Source organism: Dryobates pubescens, chromosome 28 (assembly GCF_014839835.1).
Source record: "Dryobates pubescens isolate bDryPub1 chromosome 28, bDryPub1.pri, whole genome shotgun sequence".
Classification (NCBI taxonomy): domain Eukaryota; kingdom Metazoa; phylum Chordata; class Aves; order Piciformes; family Picidae; genus Dryobates; species Dryobates pubescens.
The window spans coordinates 3,385,838-3,412,816 of record NC_071639.1 but is presented as its reverse complement, the minus strand read 5'-3'; the positions used below and the strand labels follow the sequence as shown (position 1 = coordinate 3,412,816).

The window sequence follows — 26,979 nt, the reverse complement described above, 5'->3', positions numbered from 1 at the left end:
TGTTATTACTAGCCAGAGAATTCATGAGAGCCACCACTGCTTTCCCCTTCCTCACTCCTGCAGTATTTAAAGTCACTTCTGAGGCTTTCAGGCCTCTCCCTTGACTCAAATCCCAGCAACACATGCTTGTGGTACATAAACATTTGTTTATGCAAATATATTTTAATTCAAACACATAATCTTGCCAGGTAAACATGAGAGAGATAATGCTGATGTACTTTTCACAGAAGACTTAGTTCATGGGTTTAATTTCCTGGCTTTATTAGCTTCACTTGGTGAAAAACATGAAGGTGTCTTGAGAAGCAGACTTTCTTTCCTGATTTCTCAAGGAGACATTGGCTTGGTACAACCTCATTAGAGGCATCTGCTCTTACTTGGAAAAAGGTTTTAAAGTCAAAGAAGGGATGGAAAAAACGGTGCTGATGTGGCACCACAGTACTTTCAAATGGCAGCTTGCTCATGGAATCATAGACTCGTAAGAATGGCTTGGGTTGGAAGGGATCACAGAATCACAGAACTGTTAGGGTTGAAAGGGACCTCAAGGATCATCTAGGTCCAACCCCCGCCTGCCATGGGCAGGGACACTTCACACTAGATCAGGTTGCTCAGAGTCACATCCAGCCTGGCCTTATTCAGCTGTAGATGATGGAGATCAGGAGTGTTCTGCACCAAGGCCACTTCTAGATGCATGAACTTTCAGTCCTGGGGCATATTATTCCTGTTTTGCAAACCAGTTACTAAGCATAAATCAGAAGTTTTGCACATTGGTAGCACTCACTGAGAAATTCTTGTGGTCCCCAGCCTCACTTGTGGGGCTCTTGGCTCTGTTGATATTCTGGCACTATGAGATGCCTGGCAAGAGAACCATCCTAAGATGGAACCATCTTTAAGAAACTATGGACCCCAGGTGGTAAATTCAGCCTGGTTTAGTTTTACTGGGGCAAAATGCAATGGAGACATATCTATGCTGTGACAGAAGTGGTTGTGCTGTCATTGCTTTGAAGATACCTGCAGGGAAAAAAAAGGCTTGGATGTGGCACTTGGAGCCATGGTTTAGTTGTCAGGAGGTGTTAGGAATTAGATCTTAAAGATCATCCAGTTCCAACCCCCTGCCATGGTGAGGGACACCTTCCCCCAGACCAGGTTGCTCAAGGACCCATCCAGCCTGGCCTTGAACACTTCCAGGGATGAGGTATCCACAGCCTCCCTGGGCAACCTGTGCCAGTGTCTCACCACCCTCCCTGCAAAGAATTTCTTCCTCATCTCCAGCCTCAATCTCCCCTCTTCCAGCTCAAAGCCATTGTCCCTCATCCTGTCACTCCCAGCCCTTCTCAAAAGTCCCTCCTCAGCTCTCCTGTAGCCAGGTACTGGAAAGCTGCTCTAAGGTCTCCATGGAACCTTCCCTTCCCCAGGCTGAACAGCCCCATGACTGCAGTTGGTTTTATGCTGAGTATCAATATGCAATTAGAAAGAGACAATGCAGTGAGCACTGTTGGGTCTCTGCAGAGTACTCTTCCGGCATTTGTAAGCTCCTTTCTTATTTGTTCTGTTGGAGCCTATCAAACAACTCTCACATTGAGACAATCAAGCAACCAAAATGAGTGGATCTGAAACTAGTCAAAGGAAGAGATAACAATAAGCAGAACCAGCAAGTCCCCATTTGAAGATGAATCAGCATTTTGGAGTGAGCAGTCTGTGATTAACCCCCAGTTCTGTGGGGTCAATGTGATTTATTCCCACTGCTATGCAGCCACTCTTAGCTCTGCAATCAACCCTCCCCAACATCTAGCTAACAGTTGGAGCTCTTCCTTGGGAAAATTAACTATCATGTCCTTCATTTAAATGATATTCCCCCCCTGCTTGGAAATAATTGCCAGCATAACAGACAGTTTAACCAAGTGTGCTTTCTAGTCTCCAGTCCAGCTATCAGCCTCCTGCAGCCTAAAAGCAGGTCTAGAAAACCACAGACAGGGGACAAAAACCTGAGGGCTTGCTTTGCTACCCTTCTGAGTAATGCTGCCTGTGATAGTTTCAGGCTATGCCTTTAAAATGCTTCCCAGATCTTGAGCAGAAAAGTAGTAAAATGTAAAGAAATCACTGCTGAGTGTAAAAAGGAAAATAAAGACCATTCTGAACAATCTGATGGGAGGGATATGGAGGGCCGAGCCCAGAGAGTGGTGGTGAATGGTGCCACAGCCAGCTGGCGGCCAGGCACCAGTGGTGTGCCCCAGGGATCAGTGCTGGGCCCTGTGCTCTCTAACATCTTTATTGATGATCTAGATGAGGGCATTGAGTCCATCATCAGTGAGTTTGCTGACAACACAAAGCTGGGGGCAGGAGTTGATCTGCTGGAGGGGAGAGAGGCTCTGCAGAGGGACCTCGACAGGCTGGACAGATGGGCAGAGGCCAAGGGCAGGAGATTGAACACGTGCGCACATTGGCCACAACAACCCCAGGCAGTGCTACAGGCTGGGGTCAGAGTGGCTGGAGAGCAGCCAGGGAGAGAGGGACCTGGGGGTACTGGTTGATGGTAGGCTGAACATGAGCCTGCAGTGTGCCCAGGCAGCCAGGAGGGCCAATGGCATCCTGGCTTGCATCAAGAACAGTGTGGCCAGCAGGAGCAGAGAGGCCATTGTGCTCTGTGCTCAGCACTGGTTAGGCTGCACCTCGAGTCCTGTGTCCAGTTCTGGGCCCCTCAGTTTAGGAAGGAGGTTGACTTGCTGGAACGAGTCCAGAGAAGGGTAACAAAGGTGGGGAGGGGTTTGGAACACAGCCCTGTGAGGAGAGGCTGAGGGAGCTGGGGTTGCTTAGCCTGGAGGAGACTCAGGGGTGACCTTATTACTCTCTACAACTACCTGAAGGGAGGTTGTAGACAGATGGATGTTGGTCTTTTCTCCCAGGCAGCCAGTACCAGAACAAGAGGACACAGTCTCAGGCTGCACCAGGGGAGGTTCAGGCTGGAGGTTAGGAAGAAGTTCTATACAGAGAGAGTGATTGCCCATTGGAATGGGCTGCCTGGGGAGGTGGTGGAGTCACCATCCCTGGAGGTGTTCAGGAGGAGACTTGATGGGGTGCTTGGTGCCATGGGTTAGTTGATTAGGTGGTGTTGGATTGGTTGATGGGTTGGACACGATGATCTTGAAGGTCTCTTCCAACCTGGTTTATTCTATGATATTTATATCTACCAGAAGATGTAGTTCTCAAACCCATCCTTCCCTTCTCAGTTCTTCACTCTGGGAGAGATACTAACTGGCTTCTGCTTGACCTTGGCTGCATTGTTTTGGCTAAGTCTAACTTTTCTGCTCCTTTCTGTACAGGGGTCTATAGGGGAAGGCAGAGAAGGAGAACCTGGTAACTTCCCCTGGTCTTTGACCAGGGGGGGTCCTTGTGCTGTTTATTAATTGTAAACACCTGTAAATACTGTCAATCCTGTGTATTTTGTACACATTCATTGCATTCCATTGTAGGTTGTAGTTTTGCTTGTAAATACAGCTTGCATTTGCTTCCAACTGAGCTGGCCTGGCAAATTTAACACTGCGGGGGAGGGAGGGGAATTTCAACCCACCACATTACACTGCACCAAGCCTCTCTTGGCCCAACACCACCAAATGAAAACAAGTAGCTCAGTAAATTGTAAAGACAATCCAGTGGTTTAAGGCTGAGGGCTAGTGCTGGTTCTGGCTCAAACACTGGAGAGAAACACACACTTCAGCAGGAGAGTTCATCTGCATGCACAGCAGGCCTCTTACCTTTCGTAGCTATTCGGACACACTGGGTTTTGGTTTCCTGTCAAGGAGAGAAAAGGAAAGGAAACAGTCAGACCAAGTTGCTTTTTCTTGCCCTCCCACACTCCACACCTTGTGGCAGTTTCAACCCACCACACACCTTCAGCCTAGATCTGCTCAACCAGCTAGGACAGCCCAACAAGGTGGCTCAGGGCTCTGGAGGGCTGTGTTCAGGTTTGGTCCCTGCTACACAAAAAACAGGTGGACAGGCTGGGGCTGGGGTGTGTGTGTGTTGGATTAGATGACCTTTGGAGGTCCCTTCCAACCCAGACCATTCTGTGATTCTATGAAAGTGACCAGAGAAGGGCCACCAGAATGATCAGAAGACTGGCAGTCCTGCCATGTGAGGAAGGGCTGAGAGAGCTGGGGTTGTTCAGCCTGGAGAAGAGAAGGCTGATGGAAGACCCTGTTGCTGTGGACCAGGACATGAAGGGTAGCTATCAGGAGACTGGAGACTCCCTTTGTACAAGGAGTCCCATGGGAAAGACAAGAGGTGATGGGGACAAGTTACTGCTGGGGACATTCCCATTGCACTCCAGAAGGAAATGTTTCCCCATGAGCACAGTCAGACACTGGAATCATCTCCCAAGGGAAGCAGTGGAGTCCCCTACACTGGACAGTTTGAAGACTCAATCTGACAGGCTGCTGGGCCAGCTCATTTCATCTCCACTATCACCTAGAAAGGTTGGGTCAGATGCCCCTTGGGGTCCCTTTTAAGCTGGCATTCTGTGACTAATTCTCTGGGGAGAAGCCTGGGTGTCTGTGCCTTTAAAAAGGCTGAATGAAACCTTGATGTTGGTCTTAACGATACAGGATCATGATGGGGAAAAGAAGTGCAGGGCAACCCAAATGTAGCCAAGTTTCAGATGATTCAATTTGTATGGAAGTCATGCCAGAAGAATTCAGAGAGAGGGTGCAGTGGAAGAAAGGGTGGGGTGAGTAATGCTGTCATGGCACAGAAACCCTGAGCCACTGTTGACCTCTAACAGTGCCATGCAGCAAAGAAGGTACATTTCCTTTGTACTCTGTCCAAACATAGGTCTTGATACATCATGAGAGTCTTCAGCAGATTCACCTGATGCAAATCAGTTCCCTGAGGAGCAGCTGAGGGAACTGGGGTTGTTCAGCCTAGAGGAGGGGAGGCTGAGGGGAGACCTCACTGCACTCCCTGAAAGGAGGTTGGAGTGAGGTGCGGGATGGTCTCTTAGAATCAATAAGGTTGGAAAAGACCTCAGAGATCATCAAGTCCAACCTATCACCCAACACCTCATGACTACTACACCATGGCTCCAAGTGCCACATCTAACCCCCTCTTGAACACCTCCAGGGATGGGGACTCCACCACCTCCCTGGGCAGCACATTCCAATGGCCAATTACTCTCTCAGTGAAGAACTTTCTCCTCACCTCCACCCGAAACTTCCCCTGGCACAGCTTGAGACTGTGTCCTCTTGTTCTGCTGCTGGCTGCCTGGGAGAAGAGACCAACCCCCACCTGGCTACAACCTCCTTTCAGGTAGTTGTAGAGAGCAGTAAGGTCCCCCCTGAGCCTCCTCTTCTCCAGGCTAAGCAACCCCAGCTCCCTCAGCCTCTCCTCACAGGGCTGTACTTGAGGCTTCTCCCCAGCCTCACTGCCCTTTCTCTGGACATGTTGAAGAGTCTCAATGTCCTTCTTAAATTCATGGGCCCAGAACTTCTCCCTAGTCTCAGGTGACAGAAGGAGAGGAAATGGCCTGAAATTGTGCCAGGGGAGGATTGGGTTGGAGATTAGGAAACAATTTCTTTGCTGCAAGAGTGGTCAGGGATTGGAACAGGCTGCCCAGGGAGGTGATGGAGTTGCCCTCCCTGGAGGTGTTCAGGAAACCTGTGGCCATGGCACTCTGGGACTTGATTTAATAGGTATGATGGGGGTGGGTTGATGCCTGGACTCAAAGATCATGGAGATCTTTTCCTGCCCAAACAGTTCTGTGATTCTCTGACCAGCAACATGCTCCCTCCTGCTAGAGGATGGAGGGAGCACAGCAGCAGCCCAGGTATCCTATGAGACAGTTAAACTACAACCTGTACCATCTGCCCAGGAAAGATGGGAGCCTTGCCAGCCACATGCTCCAGAAGAAGTTGCACATGCAGAGACAATTTGTATGCACTTCACTCTTTTTAGGTGTGTGTGTGTTTTGGTTTGGTTTTGGCCAGCGACTGAAATGAACAGAGGGATGACTTGGTTATCTGCACAGTTTGGACAAGTTGAAGAGATGAGGGTCAGTCCTAAATGGGTTTTCTGACCTTGCTGCACAATGTGCAGTCATTTTAAAAGCAAACAGTCTGAACCAGCAGAAGGTTGCGTGAGAGGATGCAGCTGCTGCTCGGTGAGATCACTCCAAACAATATTAGCATGTAATTAGAAAATATAATAATGACAGTTTCAATCCATAAAATATGCTCCCTCTAGTCCAGCACTCCAGCCCTGAATGCATCCCCTGGGACCTCCCTCCTCCACAAGATTGCCCAGCACCAGGTAAAACACACTGACGCTGCTTTGCAAACACAGCTTGGAAAGAATGAGCCTGCAGTGTGCCCAGGCAGCCAAGAGGGCCAATGGCATCCTGGCCTGCATCAGGAAGAGTGTGGCCAGCAGCAGCAGGGAGGTCATTCTGCCCCTGTACACTGCACTGGTTAGGCCACACCTTGAGTCCTGTGTCCAGTTCTGGGCTCCTCAGTTTAGGCAGGATGTTGACTTGCTGGAAGGTGTCCAGAGAAGGGAAATGAAGTTGGTGAGGGGTTTGGAGCACAGCCCTGTGAGGAGAGGCTGAGGGAGCTAGGGTTGCTTAGCCTGGAGAAGAGGAGGCTCAGGGGAGACCTTCTTGCTCTCTACAACTCCCTGAAGGGAGGTTGTAGACAGACAGATGTTGGTCTCTTCTCCCAGGCAACCAGCACCAGAACAAGAGGACACAGTCTCAAGCTGTGCCAGGGAAGGTTCAGGCTGGATGTTAGGAAGAAGTTCTACACAGAGAGAGAGATTGCCCATTGGAATGGGCTGCTTGGGGAGGTGGTGGAGTCACCATCACTGGAGGTGTTCAGGAGGAGAGTTGATGGGGTGCTTGGTGCCATGGGTTAGTTGATTAGGTGGTGTTGGATTGGTTGATGGGTTGGACACAATGATCTTGAAGGTCTCTTCCAACCTGGTCTGGTCTGGTCTGGTCTATTCTATTCTATTAGCTGAGGATTCCCCGTCAGGTGTTCCACAAGTCAAGCCTTCCAGCTAAATGAAAGCCCCACAAGGTTCATCAGGATCATCTCACTAATTAGCATTCTCCCCAGGTACTGGATTCACTTAGCCACTTCTGTTCAAAATGTCTGGGAGGATCACAGAGTAACCCTCACCCCAGCTCTACAGTCCATTTCCGAGCGTACCATGGCCACAGGTGCCATGGCCACAGGTTTCCTGAACACCTCCAGGCATGGGGATTGGATGTGGCACTTGGTGCCATGGTTTAGTACTCACAGGGTCTTGGGTGAGAGGATGGACTTGACGATCTTTGAGGTCTTTTCCAACCTTACTGATTCTATGATCCTATGATGCTATGGTGACTCCACCACCTCCCTGGGCAGCCTCTCCCAATCCCTGACCACTCTTGCAGCAAAGAAATTGTTTCCTAATCTACAACCTAATCCTCCCCTGGGACAATTTCAGGCCATTTCTTCTCATCCTATCACCTGAGACTAGGGTGAAGAGACCAACCCCCACCTCACTGCAACCTCCTGTCAAGTAGTTGTAGAGAGCTATGAGGTTTCCTCTTACCCTCCTCTTCTCCAGACTAAAGACCCCCAGTTCCCTCAGCTGCTCCTCCCCAGCCCTGTTCTCCAGACCCTTCCCCAGCTTTGTTGCCCTTCCCTGGACATGCTCCAGCAGCTCAATTTCTTTCCCATAGTGAGGGGCCTAAAACTGAACCCAGCAATGACTTTCCTCAGACAATTACTACAAGATGTAGCAAACTCTCCCCAGGTAGCAGTTACTACAACACAACACAAGAGCAGCTGTTGTCACAGCATGGAAGGGGTTACAGCCACTGCCAACACCTAACTTCACCCACGTCCAGCAGTGCCAGTTGTTACCATGGGCACCACCTTGACTCTTTCCAGGAGCAAGGACAAGTGGCACCAGGCACAAGCTTGAACATAGGAAGTTCCATCTAAACATGAGGAGGAGCTTCTTTACATTGAGCACTGGACCAGGCTGCCCAGGGAGGTGCTGGAGTCTCTCTCTGGAGAGCATGTTGACTTGCTGGAGCGTGTCCAGAGAAGGGCGACAAGGTTGGTGAGGGGCTTGGAGCTGTGCCTGTGAGGAGAGGCTGAGGGAGCTGGGGTTGCTTAGCCTGGAGAAGAGGAGACTCAGGGGTGACCTTATTGCTCTCTACAACTACCTGAAGGGGGGTTGTGGTGAGGCAGAGGTTGGTCTCTTCTCCCAGGCGACCAGTACCAGAACAAGAGGACACAGTCTCAGGCTGCATCAGGGGAGGTTTAGGCTGGAGGTTAGGAGGAAGTTTTACACAGAGAGAGTGATTGCCCATTGGAATGGGCTGCCTGGGGAGGTGGTGGGGTCGCCGTCGCTGGGGGTGTTCAGGGCGAGGCTTGACAGGATGCTTGGTTCCATGGGTTAGTTGATTAGGTGGTGTTGGATGATAGGTTGGACTTGATGATCTTGAAGGTCTCTTCCAACCTGGTTTATTCTATTAAGGGCAACAAAGCTGGGGAGGGGTCTGGAGCACAGCCCTGTGAGGAGAGGCTGAGGGAGCTGGGGTTGCTCAGCCTGGAGGAGGCTCAGGGGAGACCTTCTTGCTCTCTACAACTCCCTAAAGGGAGGTTGTAGCCAGGAGGGGGTTGGTCTCTTCTCCCAGGCCCCCAGCAGCAGAACAAGAGGACACAGTCTCAAGCTGTGCCAGGGGAAGTTTAGGCTGGATGTTAGGAATAAATTCTTCACAGAGAGAGTGATTGCCCATTGGAATGTGCTGCCCAGGGAGGTGGTGGAGTCACCATCTCTAGAGGTGTTTAGGAAGAGACTTGATGAGGCCCTTGGTGCCATGGTTTAGTTGATTAGATGGTGTTGGGTGATAGGTTGGACTTGATGATCTCAAAGGTCTCTTCCAACCTGGTTAATTCTATTCTATTCTCTTCCACATGGGTGCTGTCCCTCTGTAACTTCTTGTATGTGAACCTGCCCTGGCATGGGCTTGGAGTAGGTGATCTCCAGTGGTGCCTGCTACCTGCCACCCTTCTGTGGCTCTGTGCAAGGTGTGGGTGGCACTTACCTTCTCAACGCTGCTCATGGCCTGGAAATAGATGTTGTAGCCCTTCCGAGGAGCCAGTGGTGGGTTCCAGAAGCCCTGGTAAGTCCTGTTGTCACCCACAGTGAAGGGGGCTGGCTCTGGCAGGTTGCCTGGGGGCAGCTCAGCTGCAAAGTAATAGGGTGACCCCCCGCTAAGAGCCGTCTGGTAGGTGACAGGGATTTGGTAGCACTCCATGGCTCCTGTTTCTCGCTTGGTCCGGTGTGGGTGCAGCTCCTCCACAACGATCTGGTAGGCACTAGAGAGACAGAGGAAAATCAGCAAAGCTTTAAGGTCAGTGGCTAAGGTCAGCCCTCTGGTCTCATGACAATATTAACTCAATTGCTTTGTGCAAAGTGAAGCAGAAAAGAAAGGAAGAAAAGGGGAGAGGACAGCAGATGCATGGATGCGGAGCAGGAACAAAGGCTGGAAATCCAGCAAGGCTTTCTCAGGCAGTCATTGGGAAGCAGCAGAATCCATTTCCTTCAGGAAAAACATTACAAATCTATACACAGCCTCCTAACAATGAGGGATTTTTTCCACTTATCTTTTTTTCTTTTAGGCTCTTGTCTTTTGTAGAAAGCCAGGAATGACTCTGGCTTTAAACTACAACTGATGAAACCCTTGGCTAATCAGAAGCAGCTGAAGTTAGCATTTCCCTTTGAAATGATATTAGAGACAACTGAGCTTCAAGGCCCAACATAATGACTGCCTCTAGGCTATGCTTGAAGCACCGATTTCCAGTTGTCACATCGTTAGAGACAGAATGTGCTGACAAGCTTCTCCACCTCTTGACCTTGCCGTGGCTTCTCTCTTGGCTCAGAGCTATGTAGATCTAAAGCACAAGTGACATGCTGCAATCCAAGCACAGATGGACAGAAATCTGTCCATTCCACCAAAATAGACTGCCTCATTCCTCCACAGTTCTCAATGATGAAACACCCCAAGTTGCTGAAGCAGATGGCTTTTGGCCTATTAAAATGTTAAGCCAACCTCCCAATACCTCCCTTGAAAGTGGCCAAGGCTTGGTCACTTTTCCAAACCCCCTGCCCAAACCAGCAGAGGTAATTAGAATTCTTTCTCCCTTAGGGGAGCTGCCTGACTGCAGGGTGGTACCAACTCATTATCAGCCTCCTCTGCTCTGCAGAAGTAGAGAGCTTCCATACTGAGAGGAGGAGGCAATTCTTCAGTTTTTACCCCCAAAAAATAAAGGGGAAAAAAAATGGGTTTGGCATTTGAAGAGTTCTTAAGAAGGGTTATTAAGAATTATTAAGCATTATTAAGAATCACTAAGAAGGCAAATTATTAAGAAGGCCAATGGCATCCTGGGGTGCATTAAGAAGTGCGTCCAGCAGATTGAGGGAGGTTTTCCTCCCCTTCTACTCTGTCCTGGTGAGGCCCCACCTGGAATAGTGCAACCAGTTCTGGGCTCCCCAGTTCAGGAGGGACAGGGATCTGCTGGAGAGAGTCCAACAGAGGGCTACAAGGATGATGAAGGGACTGCAGCACTGTCCTATGAGGAGAGGCTGAGAGCCCTGGGGCTGTTTAGGCTGGAGTGGAGAAGACTGAGAGGGGATCTGATCAATGTCTATCAATATCTAAGGGCTGGGGGTCAGGAAAGAAGGGACAGGGACAGGCAAACTGAGCAGAGCCCTGTGATAGAACAAGGGGCAATGGATGGAAACTCCAGCACAGGAGGTTCCACCTTAACATGAGGAAGGACTTCTTCACTGTGAGGGTCACAGAGCCCTGGAGCAGGCTGCCCAGAGAGGTTGTGGAGTCTCCTTCTCTAGAGACTTTCCGGCCCTGTCTGGATGTGTTCCTGTGTGACCTGTGCTGGATTCTCTGCTCCTGCTCTGGCAGGGGGCTTGGACTCAAAGATCTCCAGAGGTGCCTTCCAACCCCTAACATCCTCTGATCTGTGATATGCACACACCTGCACCCAGACACACACCTGCATGCACACAATCTCTCATTCATACCCAGCCACATGTGAGGACCTTAGGAAAGGTTACTAAGGAAATATGCCGAAGCATGCAGACAAGACCTGAAGCTATTCCATTAAGCTGGCAGAATTGCCTGTCTTGGTTTTGTTTTAAAGCTCTCTAAACAGAACAAGCAAAATTGAACAGGCTTCTCGAAGCAGCACTGCATTGCTGCAGGGGCTCCAAAAAGCAAAGGCAATCCTCCTTCCTTCAGAACTTAGGGAGCAGCATTAAATTATTTTGTCCATTTTCTCTGCTCCTGCTGCCCAGAAAACCCAATAACTGCAGTGGCAGAGATGAAGTATGATACTGGGGAATGGAAGGAAGGAGAGAAGGAAAAATAAGAAATTAGTTCCATGCCTTTCCTGAGCTGAAATGACCAAAAAAGCTAGCAACTCCTTCTCCCAGCACCTGAAAAATGAAGGAGGGAAGTCTCTTCCCTCCCCTTCAGCATCCAAGAGGAATGCACAGAGTCACTTCATTTTTAAAGCTCTGGGTGAAAGGAAGAATGTAAACAAACCAAAAAGAGATGAGTTGGTTCCAGGGACCTCTGCTCCTCATAAACTGCTTGTGAGCTGAGCTTGGTTATAAATCACTTGGTGTGATGAGGTCGAGCTGTTAACCATGTCCATTTAATGCAGCCTGCACCAACAAATCCCCTCCACGAGACCTCTGGGCATCCAGAATCGTTCTTGAGCCTTCCAAATTAATGTACTAGCAAACAAAAAACCAACCCAAACCCCAAACCTGCAAGCATCAGTGTTTTACAAACTCCACAGGATGTAAGACACTAAAAAGCATTTTTGTTTATAATGTTCCAAGGCCAAAAACCAAAATTACTACTGGAGTTCACTCCCTCCCTGGCCTGGCCCTGGACCCAGGCAGGGTTAAAATCACCCACCCCAAACCAGCCAGCCAACCAAGTGGAGAAGAGTGGGAAGCACAGACACCACGTCTCTGCTCCCTCCATCCTGCCAGTCCTCTCTTCATGAGCTGCCAAAGGACTGAGACAGACACAAATTCTGCTCTCTGAAGTGTCAGAAGAGCAGGAAATTTGTCATCCCTGACACCCTGCCAGCCCGGGAGGAGAAAGCCAGCAGGGAGAGGGGAAGGGGAGCGCAATGCCTGCATGAGATGGAGGCGACCATCCCCTGGGACAGCCTTGCTTGTCAAGATCCACCACAGCTACCAAATTAACAACCTTCCCTTCCACCTCCCCCCTGCTTCTCCCTATTTTATAGAATAAAGGGTAGATGAGATGACTTTGTTTTGGGTTTGGAGGTTTTGGTTTGTCTGTTTTTATTATTTTAAGGCACATCTCTCTTTTTTTTTCAGGGCTGGGTCTCTTCAGAGACCAAAACTCCTCCAAAATCAAAGATGCAGGGGCATGAGAGCTAAATACTAGGACTAAAGTATTATTTCCTTGAATGGCACAAGCCCTATGAGGAGAGGCTGAGGGAGCTGGGGTTGTTTAGCTTGGAGAAGAGGAGGCTCAGGGGAGACCTTCTTGCCCTCTGCAACTGCCTGAGGGGAGGCTGTAGCCAGGAGGCGGTTGGTCTCTTCTCCCAGGCAAGCAGCACCAGAACAAGAGGACACAGTCTCAAGCAGTGCCAGGGGAAGTTTAGGTTGGAGGTGAGGAGAAAGTTCTTCACTGAGAGAGTCATTTGTCATTGGAATGTGCTGCCCAGGGAGGTGGTGGAGTCCCCATCCCTGGAGATGTTAAAAAAGGGATTGGATGTGGCACTTGGTGCCATGGTTTAGTTGATTAGATGGTGCTGGGTGATAGGTTGGACTTGATGATCTCAAAGGTCTTTTCCAACCTTATTGATTCTATGATTCTATGAAAACCACCAGGTGATCTTGGAATGTCAGAGAAAAGGGAGGGCAATTTTTTTACTGAGATCACAAACATAGAATACATAGAATAGAATAGAATAAACCAGGTTGGAAGAGACCTTCAAGATCATCGTGTCCAACCCATCAACCAATCCAACACCACCCAAACAACTAACCCACGGCACCAAGCACCCTATCAAGTCTCCTCCTGAACACCTCCAGTGATGGTGACTCCACCACCTCCCCAGGCAGCCCATCCCAATGGGCAATCACTCTCTCTGTATAGAACTTCTTCCTAACATCCAGCCTGAACCTCCCCTGGCGCAGCCTGAGACTGTGTCCTCTTGTCCTGGTACTGGCCGCCAAAGAAACAGGAAGGCTCTGAAGTGCTTTCAAATAAAGTCATTTGTATAAATCAGAGCATCACAAAATGCATCAAGCTGGAAGAGACCCTCAAACATCATCTTATGTCCAACCCCCCTGCAGTCAGCAGGGACATCCCCAACTAGATCAGGTTGCTCAGAGCCCCATCAAGTTTAACCTTGAATTGTCTCCAGGCTGGGGCCTCCCCCACACCCTGAGCAACCTGTTCCAGTACTGCATCGCCCTCATCGTGAGGAACTCCCTCCTTATGTCCTGTGCTTCCAGTAATCATGCTTTGTGTGCTCCTACCTCTGATTAGACATGGAAAAGAAGAAATAGGCACACACATTGCAGCCATTTATTCAATTACTTGTAGTCAAAGAAAGAACAGCAAATGGCAGGAAGCCTTAAAAGACTCCAACAAGGCTCTCTTTTGTTTTATTTGCTTTATTGTATTTATTTTGCTTATTTATTTTGATTGATTTTATTGATTTTTCTTGATTTTATTCAGGTAAAAATGTTATTTATTTTCTTTATTAACCAAAAAAAAAACCCATTTTATTAATTTTATTGTCCTCATTTTAAATTTTATTGCTTTTCTTTTATTTATTTGAATTTTTTATTCATTCCCTTTTTAAAAAAAAATTATTTGTAGCTTGGTTTGAATTTTTGGGGCATTTTATTTACTTCAGCATTTTTTGAAATTTTATGTCTGTGACTTTGTTTATTTGAAAAGTTTATTTATTTTATTTTTTTTTAATTGTTTTGGAAATTTTATTTTATTTCATTTCTTTTAAAGTTTATTTTAGTTTGATTTTTTATTTTATTTTCTTGACATTTTTATTTATTTCCTTTTCTTCATTTTAATTTTGGTTTTAATTTTTTTAAAAAAATTATTTATTTTACTATTGTAAAAAAATGAATTTATGTAATTTTATTTACTTTAAAAGTGTATTTATTTTATTTTTTATTGTTTTGGAAATGTTATTTTATTTCATTTTTTTTAAAGTTTATTTTAGTTTGATTTTTTATTTTATTTTCTTGACATTTTTATTTATTTCCTTTTCTTTTTATTTTGGTTTTAATTTTTTAAAAAAAATTAATTTATTTTACTATTGTAAAAAAATGAATTTATGTAATTTTATTTACTTTAAAAGTGTATTTATTTTATTTTTTTATTGTTTTGGAAATGTTATTTAGTTTATTTTATTTATTTTAAAATTTTATTTATTTTATTTTATTTTAAATTTTTATTTTATTTATTTTAAAATTTCATTTATTTAATTTCTTTTTTATTTTATTTTTTAATTTTTTTTTAAATTTTATTGACCTTATTTTTTCTTTATTTTTTAATTTTTTTGGGAAATTTTATTTTATTTTACTTATTTTACAATTTTATTTATTTTCTTTATTTTTATTTTCTTTATTACTTTTTGGAATTTTTATTTTATTTTTTAATTTAATTTCATTTCATTTTATTAATTTCATTTTTATTTTTAAAAAAATATTTAATTTTATTTATTTAAAATTTTTATTTCTTTAAAATTTTTATTGATTTAAAAATTTTATCCAATTTAATTTTATTTATTTTATTTTTTAAATTTTCTTTTCCTTTCCTTTAATTTTATTTATTTTAAAATTTTCACAAGTAATTTCTTTTTTTTCCCCAATAAGAGACGTGCCTTTCCTCTTTGGAAAGGGAATCTGGCAGGAGTTTTCATGCAACACTTTTAGGCTAAGAAGGCACAGAGGGATACAGCCATTTACCTTTGGGTGCTCTGTGATACCACCATCTGTTTAAACCTACTGACTAAACACTGCAGTGGCTCCAAAGCAGCACTGTTACCCTGTGCACACATTGCAGTGGTGGGAAAGGACACCTTGCTGCGAGATAGAATAGAATAGAATAGAATAGAATAGAATAGAATAGACCAGACCACGTTGGAAGAGACCTACGAGATCATCGCGTCCAACCTATCATCCAACACCATCTAATCAATTAAACCATGCAACCAAGCACCCTATCACGTCTCCTCCTAAATACCTCCAGTGATGGTGACTCCACCACCTCCCCAGGCAGCCCATTCCAATGGGCAATCTCTCTCTCTGTGTAGAACTTCTTCCTAACCTCCAGCCTAAACCTCCCCTGGTGCAGCTTGAGACTGTGTGCTCTTGTTCTGGTACTGGTTGCCTGGGAGAAGAGACCAACCCCCACCTGGCTACAACCTCCCTTCAAGTAGTTGTAGAGAGCAAGAAGGTCTCCCCTGAGCCTCCTCTTCTCCAGGCTAAGCAACCCCAGCTCCCTCAGCCTCTCCTCACAGGGCTGTGTTCCTAACCCCTCCCCAGCTTTGTTGCCCTTCTCTGGACACCTTCCAGCACCTCAACATCTTTCCTAAACGGAGGAGCCCAGAACTGGACACAGGACTCAAGGTGTGGCCTAAGCAGTGCTGAGCACAGGGCACAAGGACTTCCCTGCTCCTGCTGGCCACACTCTTCCTGATGCAGGCCAGGATGCCTTTGGCACTCTTGGCGACCTGGGCACACTGCAGGCTCATGTTCAGCCTACCATCAATCAGTACCCCCAGGTCCCTCTCTGCTTGGCCATTCTCCAGCCCCCCGATGTGAAGAATAAAATCACACAGACTGGCAGGGACTGGAGGGGATGTCTGGAGATCATTGAGTCCAACCCCCACTGCTGAAGCAGCATCATGGAGGGCAGATTGTGCAGGAACCAGGAGGGTTTTGCGTGACTCCAGCGATGGAGACTTCACCACCTCTCTGGGCAGCCTGCTCCAGGGCTCCATCACTCTTAAAGAAGTTCCTGCTGATGTTTAGCTGGAACCTCTGACGTGCAAGTTTGTGCCTGGTACCCCTCGTCCTGACACTGGGCACCACTGAAAGAAGCCTGGTCCCATCCTCCTGGCACCCACCCTTGAAGTATTGATCAGCACTGATGAGATCCCCCACTTAGTCTCCAGGCTAAAAAGCTCCAAGTCCCTCAGCCTTTCTTCATCAGACAGATGTTCTAACCTCCTTATCATCTTCCTAGCCCTTTGCTGTACTCTCTCAAGCAGTTCCCTGCCCTTTTTGAAGCAGGGAGCCCAGAACTAGACATGATACTCCAGAGGTGAGCTCAACAGTGCAGGGGGGTTTGGAATGCCTCCAGAGAAGGAGACTCCACACCATCTCTGGGCAGCCTGCTCCAGTGCTCTGCCACCCTCAAAGGGAAGAACGTTCCCTATGTCTAGATGGAACTTCCCGTGTGCCAGTTTGTGTCTGCTACACTGCTGAGAAGAGTTTGGCTCCATCCTTCTGTAGCTATTGATCAGCATTAATGAGATCCTTCCTCAGTCTGCTCTTCTCCAGGCTAAACAGCCCCAGGTCTCTCAGCACTGCCTCCCAAGGCAGATGTTCCAGCCTTTAAAGAAGCCAAAGTTAAACTGGCAACTTGAACCATGGGGCTGTAAATGTGGCCTGACAGCAGGCTGGAAGAGAAAGTTTAAAGGCTGTGGACTCTGCCTGTCCTTGCATTTTGATGTATTACTAATCCCAGCTTCAATTATCTACCTTTTCTACACATTTTTTTTGGGGGTATGTAAAGATGGGAGTTCAATTATTGAGAGAGCTTTCTTCTGACTGGAGCTGAGGGAATTCCTACAATAGCAAAGGGTTTTTTTCCCCCTCCAATCTCACCATGCAGTAAAGAATGAACAAAAGACAAAAATAAAGAGGGAGGAGTGGGAAACCTAGCTGACAATATTCTGTCTCCCTGATGACTAGAATAAATTCTGAGCTGTTCTGAAGACTAATTCAAATTTCAGAACCTGCTACATCACTCATCAGGATCATAAAAGGCCAACAAGTTGTCTGAGAGCAGGGAAATTGTTGAAGATACAGCTGCTCAGCTGAGCTTTTCCATGAAGAAATTACTTTTCCACATCAAATTCTTCCTTTTTTCCTCCCTTTTTATTTTTTCTTCACTGAAGCAAACCTACCCAGACCAAGACAAACAGCCAGAAGAGACCTTCCTCTTCACCCCCCCCTAAACATTCAGGTTCCCAATCAGCCTGTGAGGAGAAGCAGTGGGGAACACAGTCCTACCCACCTCCCTGGGCAGCACATTCCAGTGGCCAATCTCTCTTTCTGGGAAGAACTTCTTCCTAACATCCAGCCTAAACCTCCCCTGGCACAGCTTAAGACTGTGTCCTCTTGTTCTGGTGCTGGCTGCCTGGGAGAAGAGACCAACCCCCAGCTGGCTACAACCTCCTTCCATATAGCTGTAGAGAGCAAGAAGGTTTGCCCTGAGCCTTCCCTTCTTCAGGCTAAGCAACCCCAGCTCCCTCAGACCTCCCTCCAGACCCCTCCCCAGCTTTGTTGCCCTTCTCTGGACACCTTCCAGCATCTCAACATCTTTCCTAAACTGAGGAGCCCAGAACTGGACACAGGACTCAAGGTGTGGCCTAACCAGTGCTGAGCACAGGGCACAAGGACTTCCCTGCTCCTGCTGGCCACACTCTTCCTGATGCAGGCCAGGAGGCCATTGGGCTTCTTGGCCACCTGGGCACACTGCTGGCTCATGTTCAGATGCTGTTAACCACTACCCCCAGGTCCCTTTCTGCCTGGCTGCTCTCAGCCACTCTGACCCCAGCCTGTAGCACTGCATGGGGTTGCTGTGGCCAAAGTGCAGCACCTGGCACTTGGATGTGTTCAATCTCCTGCCCTTGGACTCTGCCCATCTGCCCAGCCTGGCAAGGTCCCTCTGCAGAGCTCTTCTACCCTCTAACAGATCAACTCCTGCCCCCAGCTTGCTGTCATCTGCAAATTTACTGCTGATGGACTCAATGCCCTCATCCAGATTATCAGTAAAGATACTGAACAGGCTGGGGCCCAGCACTGCTCCCTGGGGCACACCACTGGTGCCTGGCTGCCAGCTGGCTGTGGCACCATTCACCACCACTCTCTGGGCTCAGCCTCCAGCCAGTTCCTAACCCAGCTCAGAGAGCTGCTGTCCAAGCCAGGGGCTGACAGCTTGGCCAGGAGTTTGCTATGGGGGATGGTGTCAAAGGCTTTGTTGAAGTCCAGGCAGACTCCATCCACAGCCTGCCCCACATCTACCAGGCAGTCACCTGATCATAGAAGGAGATCAGGTTGGTCAGGCTGGACCTGCCCTTCCTAAATCCATGCTGGCTGGGCCTGATCCCTTGGCCATGCTGTAAGTGCTGAGTGATCACACTCAAGATGACCTGTTCCATAATCTTGCCTGGCACTGAGGTCAGACTGACAGGTCTGATTAGATAGTGTTGGGTGATAGGTTGGACTTCATGATCTCAAAGGTCTTTTCCAACCTGATTATTCCATTCCGTTCCGTTCCATTCCATTCTGGCTAGGCTTTAACACTAACTAGAGATTCTTCTACACATCTAGTGGAGACACTGTGTCCTCTCACTGCACAGCTGCCAGAGGTGCTGACAGCCCAAGCTACAACCCCAGCTCTTGGAATTCCAGCCAACAACTAAGTCTGATCAGCTCCCTGCCATGGTCCACTTCATTATTCCTTGCAAAATGGAAGAAAAACAACCAACCAAAGAAAAAAGGTTCAACAAGAACAAGTGTAGAGCCCTGCACCTGGGGAGGAGTAACCCCTTGCACCAGTACAGGTTAGGGGTTGACTTGCTAGGGGCAGTTCCATGGAGAAGGAGCTTGCAGTCCTGGTGGACAGTAAGTTATCTATGGGACACCAATGAGCCCTTGTAGCCAAGAAGGCAAATAGCATCCTGGGGTGCATTAAGAAGAGTGTGGGCAGCAGGTCGAGGGAGGTTCTCCTCCCACCTCTACTCTGCCCTGCTGAGACCACATCTGGAGTATTAAGACCCCAGTTAAAGAGGGACAGGGAGGGACTGGAGAATCTGTGTGATGAGGAAAGGTTGAGAGCCCTGAGGCTGTTTACTCTGTAAAAGAGAAGGCTGAGAGGGGATCTAATCAATAGCTGAAGGCTGGGTGTCAGGATGAAGGTGCCAAGCTCTTTTCAGTAGTGCCCAGTAACAGGACAAGGAACAGTAAGTGTAAGCTGGAACCCAGGAAGTTCCACCTCAACTTGAGGAGAAGCTTCTTTCCTGTGAGGGTGCTGGAGCCCTGGAGCAGGCTGCCCAGAGAGGCTGTGGAGTCTCCTTCTCTGGAGACTTTCAAAAGTCAACTGGATGTGTTCCTGTGTGACCTGCCCTGGGTGATCCTGCTTTGCTAGGGGGTTGGGACTTGATCTCTGGATGCTCCTTCCAACCCCTAACATTCTGTGACTCTAGGATTATGCTTCCTGTAGAATTCTCTTTTTTTCTTAGTCTTCTTGTAACTGGAAGCTCTTCAGCTGCAGCTTCAAAGAGACAGGAGTGCTCTATGACTTTTACAAGCCCTATGAGGAGTGGCTGAGGGAACTGGGAGTGTTTAGCCTGGGGAGGAGGCTCAGAGGAGACCTCCTTGCTCTCTCCAACTCCCTGAAGGGAGGTTGTAGCAAGGTGGGGGTTGGTCTCTTCTCCCAGACAAGCAGCACCAGAACAAGAGGACACAGACTCAAGCTGTGCCAGGGGAGGTTTAGGCTGCTAGGAAGAAAGAGAGATTGGCCATTGGAATGTGCTGCTCAGGGAGGCAATGGAGTCTCCATTGCTGGAAATATTTAAGAGGAGTCTGGATGAGGCACTTGGTGCCATGGTTTAGTTGATTAGATGGTGCTGGGTGATAGGTTGGGCTTGATGATCTCTGAGGTCTTTTCCAACCTGGTTAATCCTGTATTCTGTGATTTACCACATGGGTCTATGAGAAAAGCACCTTGCCAACCTAATCAAACAAATGTTAGCATTGAAAATTTCTCTATGCTGATTCTCCATCCTTCAGAATCCTCATCTGCAGCAGGATTTGAAGGCAAAAGATTGCTTTGCTGGTGCTCAGTTAGCATCCCTCAGAAAGACTCCAGTGATAAATCACATCTCCAGCTGCATCAGTGAAGCAGCAGCCATGCCACCAACCGGGATCTCATCCACAAGATTGATGGTGAAAGCGCTGCACGCTTCACAGGCAGCCCCAGCCACCCAGACCTGCCTCCCCCCTTTGCATTTTGAGTTTGTAATTTGGTTTAAAACTTCAGGAGGCCATAAAGAACGCCAGGGATTACATGATAAGGCTTGACAGGGGAGCCGTGATTAGAGTCCTGTGTAAAGCGTGATGGCTGCGGCACGTAGTGGCTCCAAGACATGACTGACAGCCACACATGGATTTCACTTGAGTTAAGGAACAGCTGCCTCCTGGGGGGCTGCACTGATGGAGAGGCTGAGGCACAACTAGATCTGCTCATGGTGTAATTCTGTTTGGAAAAGCAAAAGGGTGTCACGGATTCACAGACTGCAGCGGGTTGGAAGGGAGCCTCAAAGGCCATCCTGTCCAAACCCCCCCGCAGGCAGCAGGGGCATCTCAAACTAGATCAGGCTGCTCAGGGCCACATCAAGTCTGATCTTGAATGCCTCCAGGGATGGGGCTTCAACCACATCCTTGGGCAACCTGTTCCAGGATTTCACCTCACTCACTGTGAAAAAATTCCTCCTGATGTCCTCTGCTCCAGCTTTAACCATTGCCCCTCTCCCTTTCACTCTAAGCCCTTCTAATCTGTCCCTCCTCAGCCTTCCTGTAGCTCTCCTGGAGATATTGAAATGCAGGTCCAAGGTCTCTCCAGAGCTTTCTCTTGTCCAGGCTGAACAACTCCAATTCTTTCAGCCAACAGAGAGCCACGAGGGTGATTAGGGGACTTGAGCATCTCCCCTGTGAAGAGAGACTGAGAGCCCTGGGGCTGTTTAGTCTGGAGAAGAGAAGGCTGAGAAGGATCTGATCAATGTCCAGCAATAGCTGAGGGGTGGGTGTCAAGTGGAGGGGGCCAAGCTCTTTTTGGTGGTGCACAGTAATAAGACAAGGAACAGCAGGTACAAGTAGAACAGAGAAGATTTCACCTCAACATGAGGCAAAACTTCTTTACTGTGAGGGTGATGGAGCCCTGAGCAGGCTGCCCAGGGAGGTTGTGCAGTCTCTTTCTCTGGACACATTCAAAACCCACCTGGATGCATTCCTGTGTAGACTACCCTGAATGATCCTGCTCTGGCAGGGGGGTTGGATTCAATGATCTCTGAAGGTCCCTTCCAACCTCTAATGTACTGTGATACTGTGAAATAGTGCAGAGCAACCAGAGCTCCTTGATCTAGCCACTGGTAATCCCCCAGCCACTGCTGTCATGATGCAAGGTCAGGAAAACCCCCAGGAGAGGAACCTGGGATGTGAGACTGACCCCCCTCAGGGTGCCTGCTGCTACCTGCACAGATATGCCACAGAGCAGCTGCAGCACAGGGATGAGCACCACCCCCAGCAGCCCCCAGTGGTGTCTGGCAGGTATGCTCTGGGCCAGCCTAGGCATCAGCCCCCTTGGGGCAGCAGGCACAAGTCTGAAAGGATTTGGCATGGATGAGAGGAGGGACAGATACCACACTTCTCAAACAGGGAGAGCTTTGGATGTGGCCAGCAGCAGGACACCTGGAAGGCTTTAGAAGCACCTACCAAGGCAGGCAGTGAGTTTAAGCACCTGCCTAATCAGGAGCATTTTCAGCTCATGGGTCTGGTTTCCACTGGCTCCATTCACTGCAAGCCCTGTTTGAGGGATCCAAGTCCTGTGCTGAGTGCAGTGCTGCAGAGTTGATCATTTTTCACACCTCAAAAATTTGCTAGGTTTGCTTCAGGGTAATCCTTCATCTCTCAGAAATTAATGATATATGGGGGTTACAATTTTATGTATGAACATAACACATCAATATCTTCTACCAAGGAGATGACTCTGGACCATCTTCTGTGACAGAATATAAATAACTTGGTCCTAGCAGCCATATGGGTGACTTTATAATGAGCAGATAAAAATGCTCACAGCTACATGACTTATGCCCACACTAAATTGGGAGGCAGAACGGATCTGCTTGAGGGTAGGAAGGTTCTGCAGAGGGACCTGAACAGGCTGGATCAATGAGCCAAGGCTCACTGTGTGAGATTCAATAAGGTCAAGCGCTGGGTCCAGCACCTGGGTTGCAACAGCCCTGTGTAGGCTCCAGGATTGGGGCAGAGTAGCTGAATACTGCCCAGCAGAGAAAGACCTGGGGGTGCTGGTGACAGCTGGCTAAATGTGAGCCAACACATGCCCAGGTGGCCAAGAAAGCCACCAGCATCCTGGCCTGGATCAGCAGTGGTGTGGCCAGCAAGAGCAGGGGAACAATTGTGCCCCTGTGCTGGGCACTGGTGAGGCATTATCTCTAATGTTGGGTTCAGTTCTGGACCTCTCACTGCAAGAAGGACATTGAGGTGCTGGAGCAGGTCCAGAGAGTTGCAGCAAAGCTGGGGAAGGGTCTGGAGAACAGGGCTGGTGAAGAGCAGCTGAGGGAAGTGGGGGTTAGTGTGGAGAAGAGGAGGCTGAGGAGAGACCTCCTTGCTCTTTACAAGTCCCTGAAAGGAAGCTGGAGTGAGGTGGGTGTTGGGCTCTTCTCCCTAGCATCAGGTGACAGAAGGAGATGAAATGGCCTGGAAAAGGGCCAGGGGAGGGTTAGGTTGGAGATTAGGAACAATTTATTTGTGCAAGAGTGGTCAGGGATTGGAACAAGCTGCCCAGGGAGGTGGTGGAGTCACCATCCCTGGAGGTGTTCAGGAAACCTGTGGCCATGGTACTTGGGGACATGGTTTAATGGCCAAGGTGGTGTTGGGTTGATGGTTGGATTGGATCATCTTAGAGGGCTTTTCCAAGACAAACAACTCTATGATTCTAGGATTCCTCTTAATGCAAACAGACTCAAGGAATGGTTAATTCCCCTCTGCTTTCAGGGCTCAGGCACATTACTTGACACGGGCAGAGCCACACTCACTGACTTCATGTACTACAGAATGAAAAGCATTGCCCTGTGCTTCTCTCAAATGTCACAAGGGTAAGAGCATGAAAAGGTGGTGATGCTCAGCAGCTAATTAACCCCCAATTAGTCAACCCTGTCCCTGAATGTCGCTGATGCAGCCACGTCAGTGCCACACAACATGGAATCAAATAATACCACAAGCTTATTTCTTTTCTTTTTTTTTGCACTAACAAGCAGAAGTAGAGAGCAGGATGTGGACTAATCTTTGCAAACAGAATCAAATTATCTCTCACTGGAGAGCAGAAAGGGAAAGACCTCCCCCTCAAAGGTAACATCAGTGAAACATTTTAATGCGATCACAGGACACGCCGAATCAATTTAATAGCTCGCTCCGTAAGTCCTGGTAAGGAGCACTCTGAGAGGAAAAAAAAGGTCAAATAGTTTATATTCATCACTGTTATTCCCCCATTTCCTCTGAGCTTCCAATTTTCCAATCATATATATTCTCTCTGGAGCAGCTGATCTGCAGCAGTGCTGAGGAGGCAAGTGTTATTCTCAAATCCACTTTCTGACAAACACCTTTCACCCTCCCGTTTCAGAGGCGCTGGGAGAAAATGAGATGAAATGATAATGGCTAGGAGGTGGGCCCAGGGACCCTAAATCAAACAGGACAGACAGCTGGATGACTCAGGTCATGGCCAAACAACAAACCCAGGAAGGTTTCCTTTTTAATTACAGCTCTATTGGCAAGCTCAGTCTAGCTAGGAAAAGCAACGGCAATGCGACACGAGTACCACTTGCCAGCGAAGAGTCCTGTGAGCTGTCACAGCACAGATTCACAGAATCAATAAGGTTGGAAAAGAGCTCAGAGATCATCAAGTCCAACCTGGCACCCAACTACATGACTACTAAACCATGGCACCAAGTGCCACATCCATTCCTTTTTTGAGCACCTCCAGGGATGGGGACTCCACCATCTCCCTGGGCAGCACATTCCAATGGCTAACAACTCTCTCTGGGAAGAACTTTCTCCTCACCTCCATTCTCACCTCATCCTCACATTCCAATGGCCAATCTCTCTTGCTGGGAAGAACTTCTTCCTAACCTCCAGCCTAAACCTCCCCTGGTGCAGCTTGAGACTGTGTCCTCTTGTTCTGGTGCTGCTTGCCTGGGAGAAGAGACCAACCCCCTCCTGGCTACAACCTTCTTCCAGATAGTTAGAGAGAGCAAGAAGGTCTCCCCTGAGCCTCCTCTTCTCCAGGCTGAGCAACCCCAGCTCCCTCAGCCTCTCCTCACAGGGCTGTGCTCCAGACCCCTCCCCAGCCTCCTTGCCCTTCTCTGGACACCTTCAAGTGTCTCAATGTCCTTCTTAAATTGAGGAGCCCAGAACTGGACACAGGACTCAAGTTGTGGCCTAAGCAGTGCAGTGTACAGGGCACAAGGACTTCCCTGCTCCTGCTGGCCACACCGTTCCTGATGCAGGCCAGGATGCCACTGGCCTTCTTGGCCACCTGGGCACACTGCATAAAATCTACAAACACCCTCCCCACTCCAAATCTTGATTCTGAAATGATTTCTTGTTTACCTGATAGGTGCACCTTTGGCCTGGGCTGGTCTCAAGAGGACAGTTATGGTGGTAGCAGTTTCATTGAGAGATGCATCGACTCCTTCGTAGTCCGGTAAAGTGGGAGCTGATGAATGTTGAGAGGGAAGGAAGAGAGCAAGAAACCAGTCAGCAAACACATAATGAGTTTTCAGGAGCTTGTGGCTGTCTATAATATAGCAGAAAGCACGATGTCACGTGGTGGCACACTTTTATTCCTCCTAAAAGGCATTAGAACCCAAGGCTGCAAGCACTATGCCAGCAGTATCTCTGAAACTTGGTGAATGATGGTTGTGAAGAAACACAGGGACCTCAAAACTGGCTAAAATGTTAGAGTTCAAACCAGCCTAAGAAGCAGATAAACACAACAGAACATGTCACTGGCCAGTACCTGGAGGGGGTCTACAGAAAGCTGGGGAGGGACTTTTGACAAGGGCTTGTAGTGATGGCACAAGAGCCAGTGCATTGGAGCTTTAAAGGAAGAGAGATTTAGACTGGAGATCAGCAAGAAATGCTTCACAGGGAGGGTGGTGAGACACTGGAACAGGTTGCCCAGGGAGGTCTTGGATGCCTGCTCCCTGAAGGTGTTCATGGCCAGGCTGGATGAGGCCTTGAGTAACCTGGGCTGGTGGGAGATGTCCCTCCCCAAGGCAGGGGGGTTGGAACTGGATGAAATTCAAGGTCCCTTCCAACCCAACCCATTCTATGAATCCATGACTTGGGTCTTTTTGTGGTGGTCTGGCCAGTTTTGTTTTGCAGGGGCTGGGGAATCAGGAGTGGTAGTGGTTATGAGCTGGGATGGGATTGAACAGATCATTCCAGCCTAGCTACAGCATTTCACCTGCTCCACAATTCAAGGAGCTGTGCCTTGAGTTTCCTAACAATTTCATTTAATCTGCATGGTGTTGGGAACTGGGTGAGGAGCCTAGAGGAAAAGTTCCCACAGAAATGGTTAGTGCATTCCAATGCATTATTAACCTCACCTTACAGCACACTAGGAGTTTCATTATGGCAGTTAATAAGGGAAATAGCCTGCTTTGTGCTGGTTACACTTCTGAATGACTGACTCCTTTGATCTCTGCCAAGCTCTCAACTCACCACATCATCAAATCAACAGCACTGAGTTTTTTGCTATCAACTGCATAAGCTAGAATAGAATAGAATAAACCAGGTTGGAAGAGACCTTCAAGATCACTGTGTCCAACCCATCATCCAACACCACCCAATCAACTAACCCATGGCACCAAGCACCCTATCAGGTCTCCTCCTGAACACCTCCAGTGATGGTGACTCCACCATCTCCCCAGGCAGCACATTCCAATGGGCAATCACTCTCTCTGTGTAAAACTTCCTCCTAACCTCCAGCCTAAACCTCCCCTGGTGCAGCCTGAGACTGTGTCCTCTTGTTCTGGTGCTGGCTGCCTGGGAGAAGAGACCAACCCCCACCTGGCTACAACCTCCCTTCAGGTAGTTGTAGAGAGCAATAAGTTCACCCCTGAGTCTCCTCCAGGCTAAGCAACCCCAGCTCCCTCAGCCTCTCCTCACAGGGCTGTGCTCCAAGCCCCTCACCAACTTCATTGCCCTTCTCTGGACATGCTCCAGCAAGTCAACCTCCTTCCTAAACTGAGGGGCCCAGAACTGGGCACAGGACTCAAGGTGTGGCCTAACCAGTGCTGAGCACAGGGCACAATGACCTCCCTGCTCCTGCTGGCCACACTCTTCCTGATGCAGGCCAGGATGCCATTGGCCCTCTTGGCTGCCTGGGCACACTGCAGGCTCATGTTCAGCCTACCATCAACCAGCACCCCCAGGTCCCTCTCTGCCTGGGACCTGGGGGTGCTGGTTGATGGTAGGCTGAACATGAGCCTGCAGCTACTACTCTGACTTTGGAGAACAATGCTGAAATGTAGGAAAACAGAAACACTGAAGCATCCCAGGTGACACCACTTGCCCCTGGATTTTGCAGCACGGTATTAGGATGAATCATGTCAACCCTGGTGCATTGCAGCGAGCAAATAAAGGCCTGAGGAAGCAGAACTGTATGGACCTGGCAAAAGAAATCCACCCTTCCTCCCAGCCACCTCATTTCTGTCATAGCTGGGTGCTGCTGAGTGGTGTCACCTTGAGCAAATCAGCTCATTTCCTGCATCTGACTTGACTAATCTGCAAAACAAA

The 26,979-nt window shown here is 48.3% G+C and overlaps 1 protein-coding gene across 1 annotated transcript in view; it reads right to left on the bottom strand.

Moving 5' to 3' along the window:
- The window catches only part of PTPRK (protein tyrosine phosphatase receptor type K), a 536,009-nt gene that overhangs the window by 91,562 nt on the left and 417,468 nt on the right, over positions 1–26,979 (bottom strand). The window contains exons 11-13 of the mRNA XM_054174148.1: positions 24,787–24,892; positions 9,089–9,362; positions 3,750–3,786 (exon numbers count right to left, since the gene is read on the bottom strand). Coding sequence (XP_054030123.1) covers positions 3,750–3,786; positions 9,089–9,362; positions 24,787–24,892 — 417 coding nt within the window. The remainder of the gene's footprint in view (positions 1–3,749; positions 3,787–9,088; positions 9,363–24,786; positions 24,893–26,979) is intronic.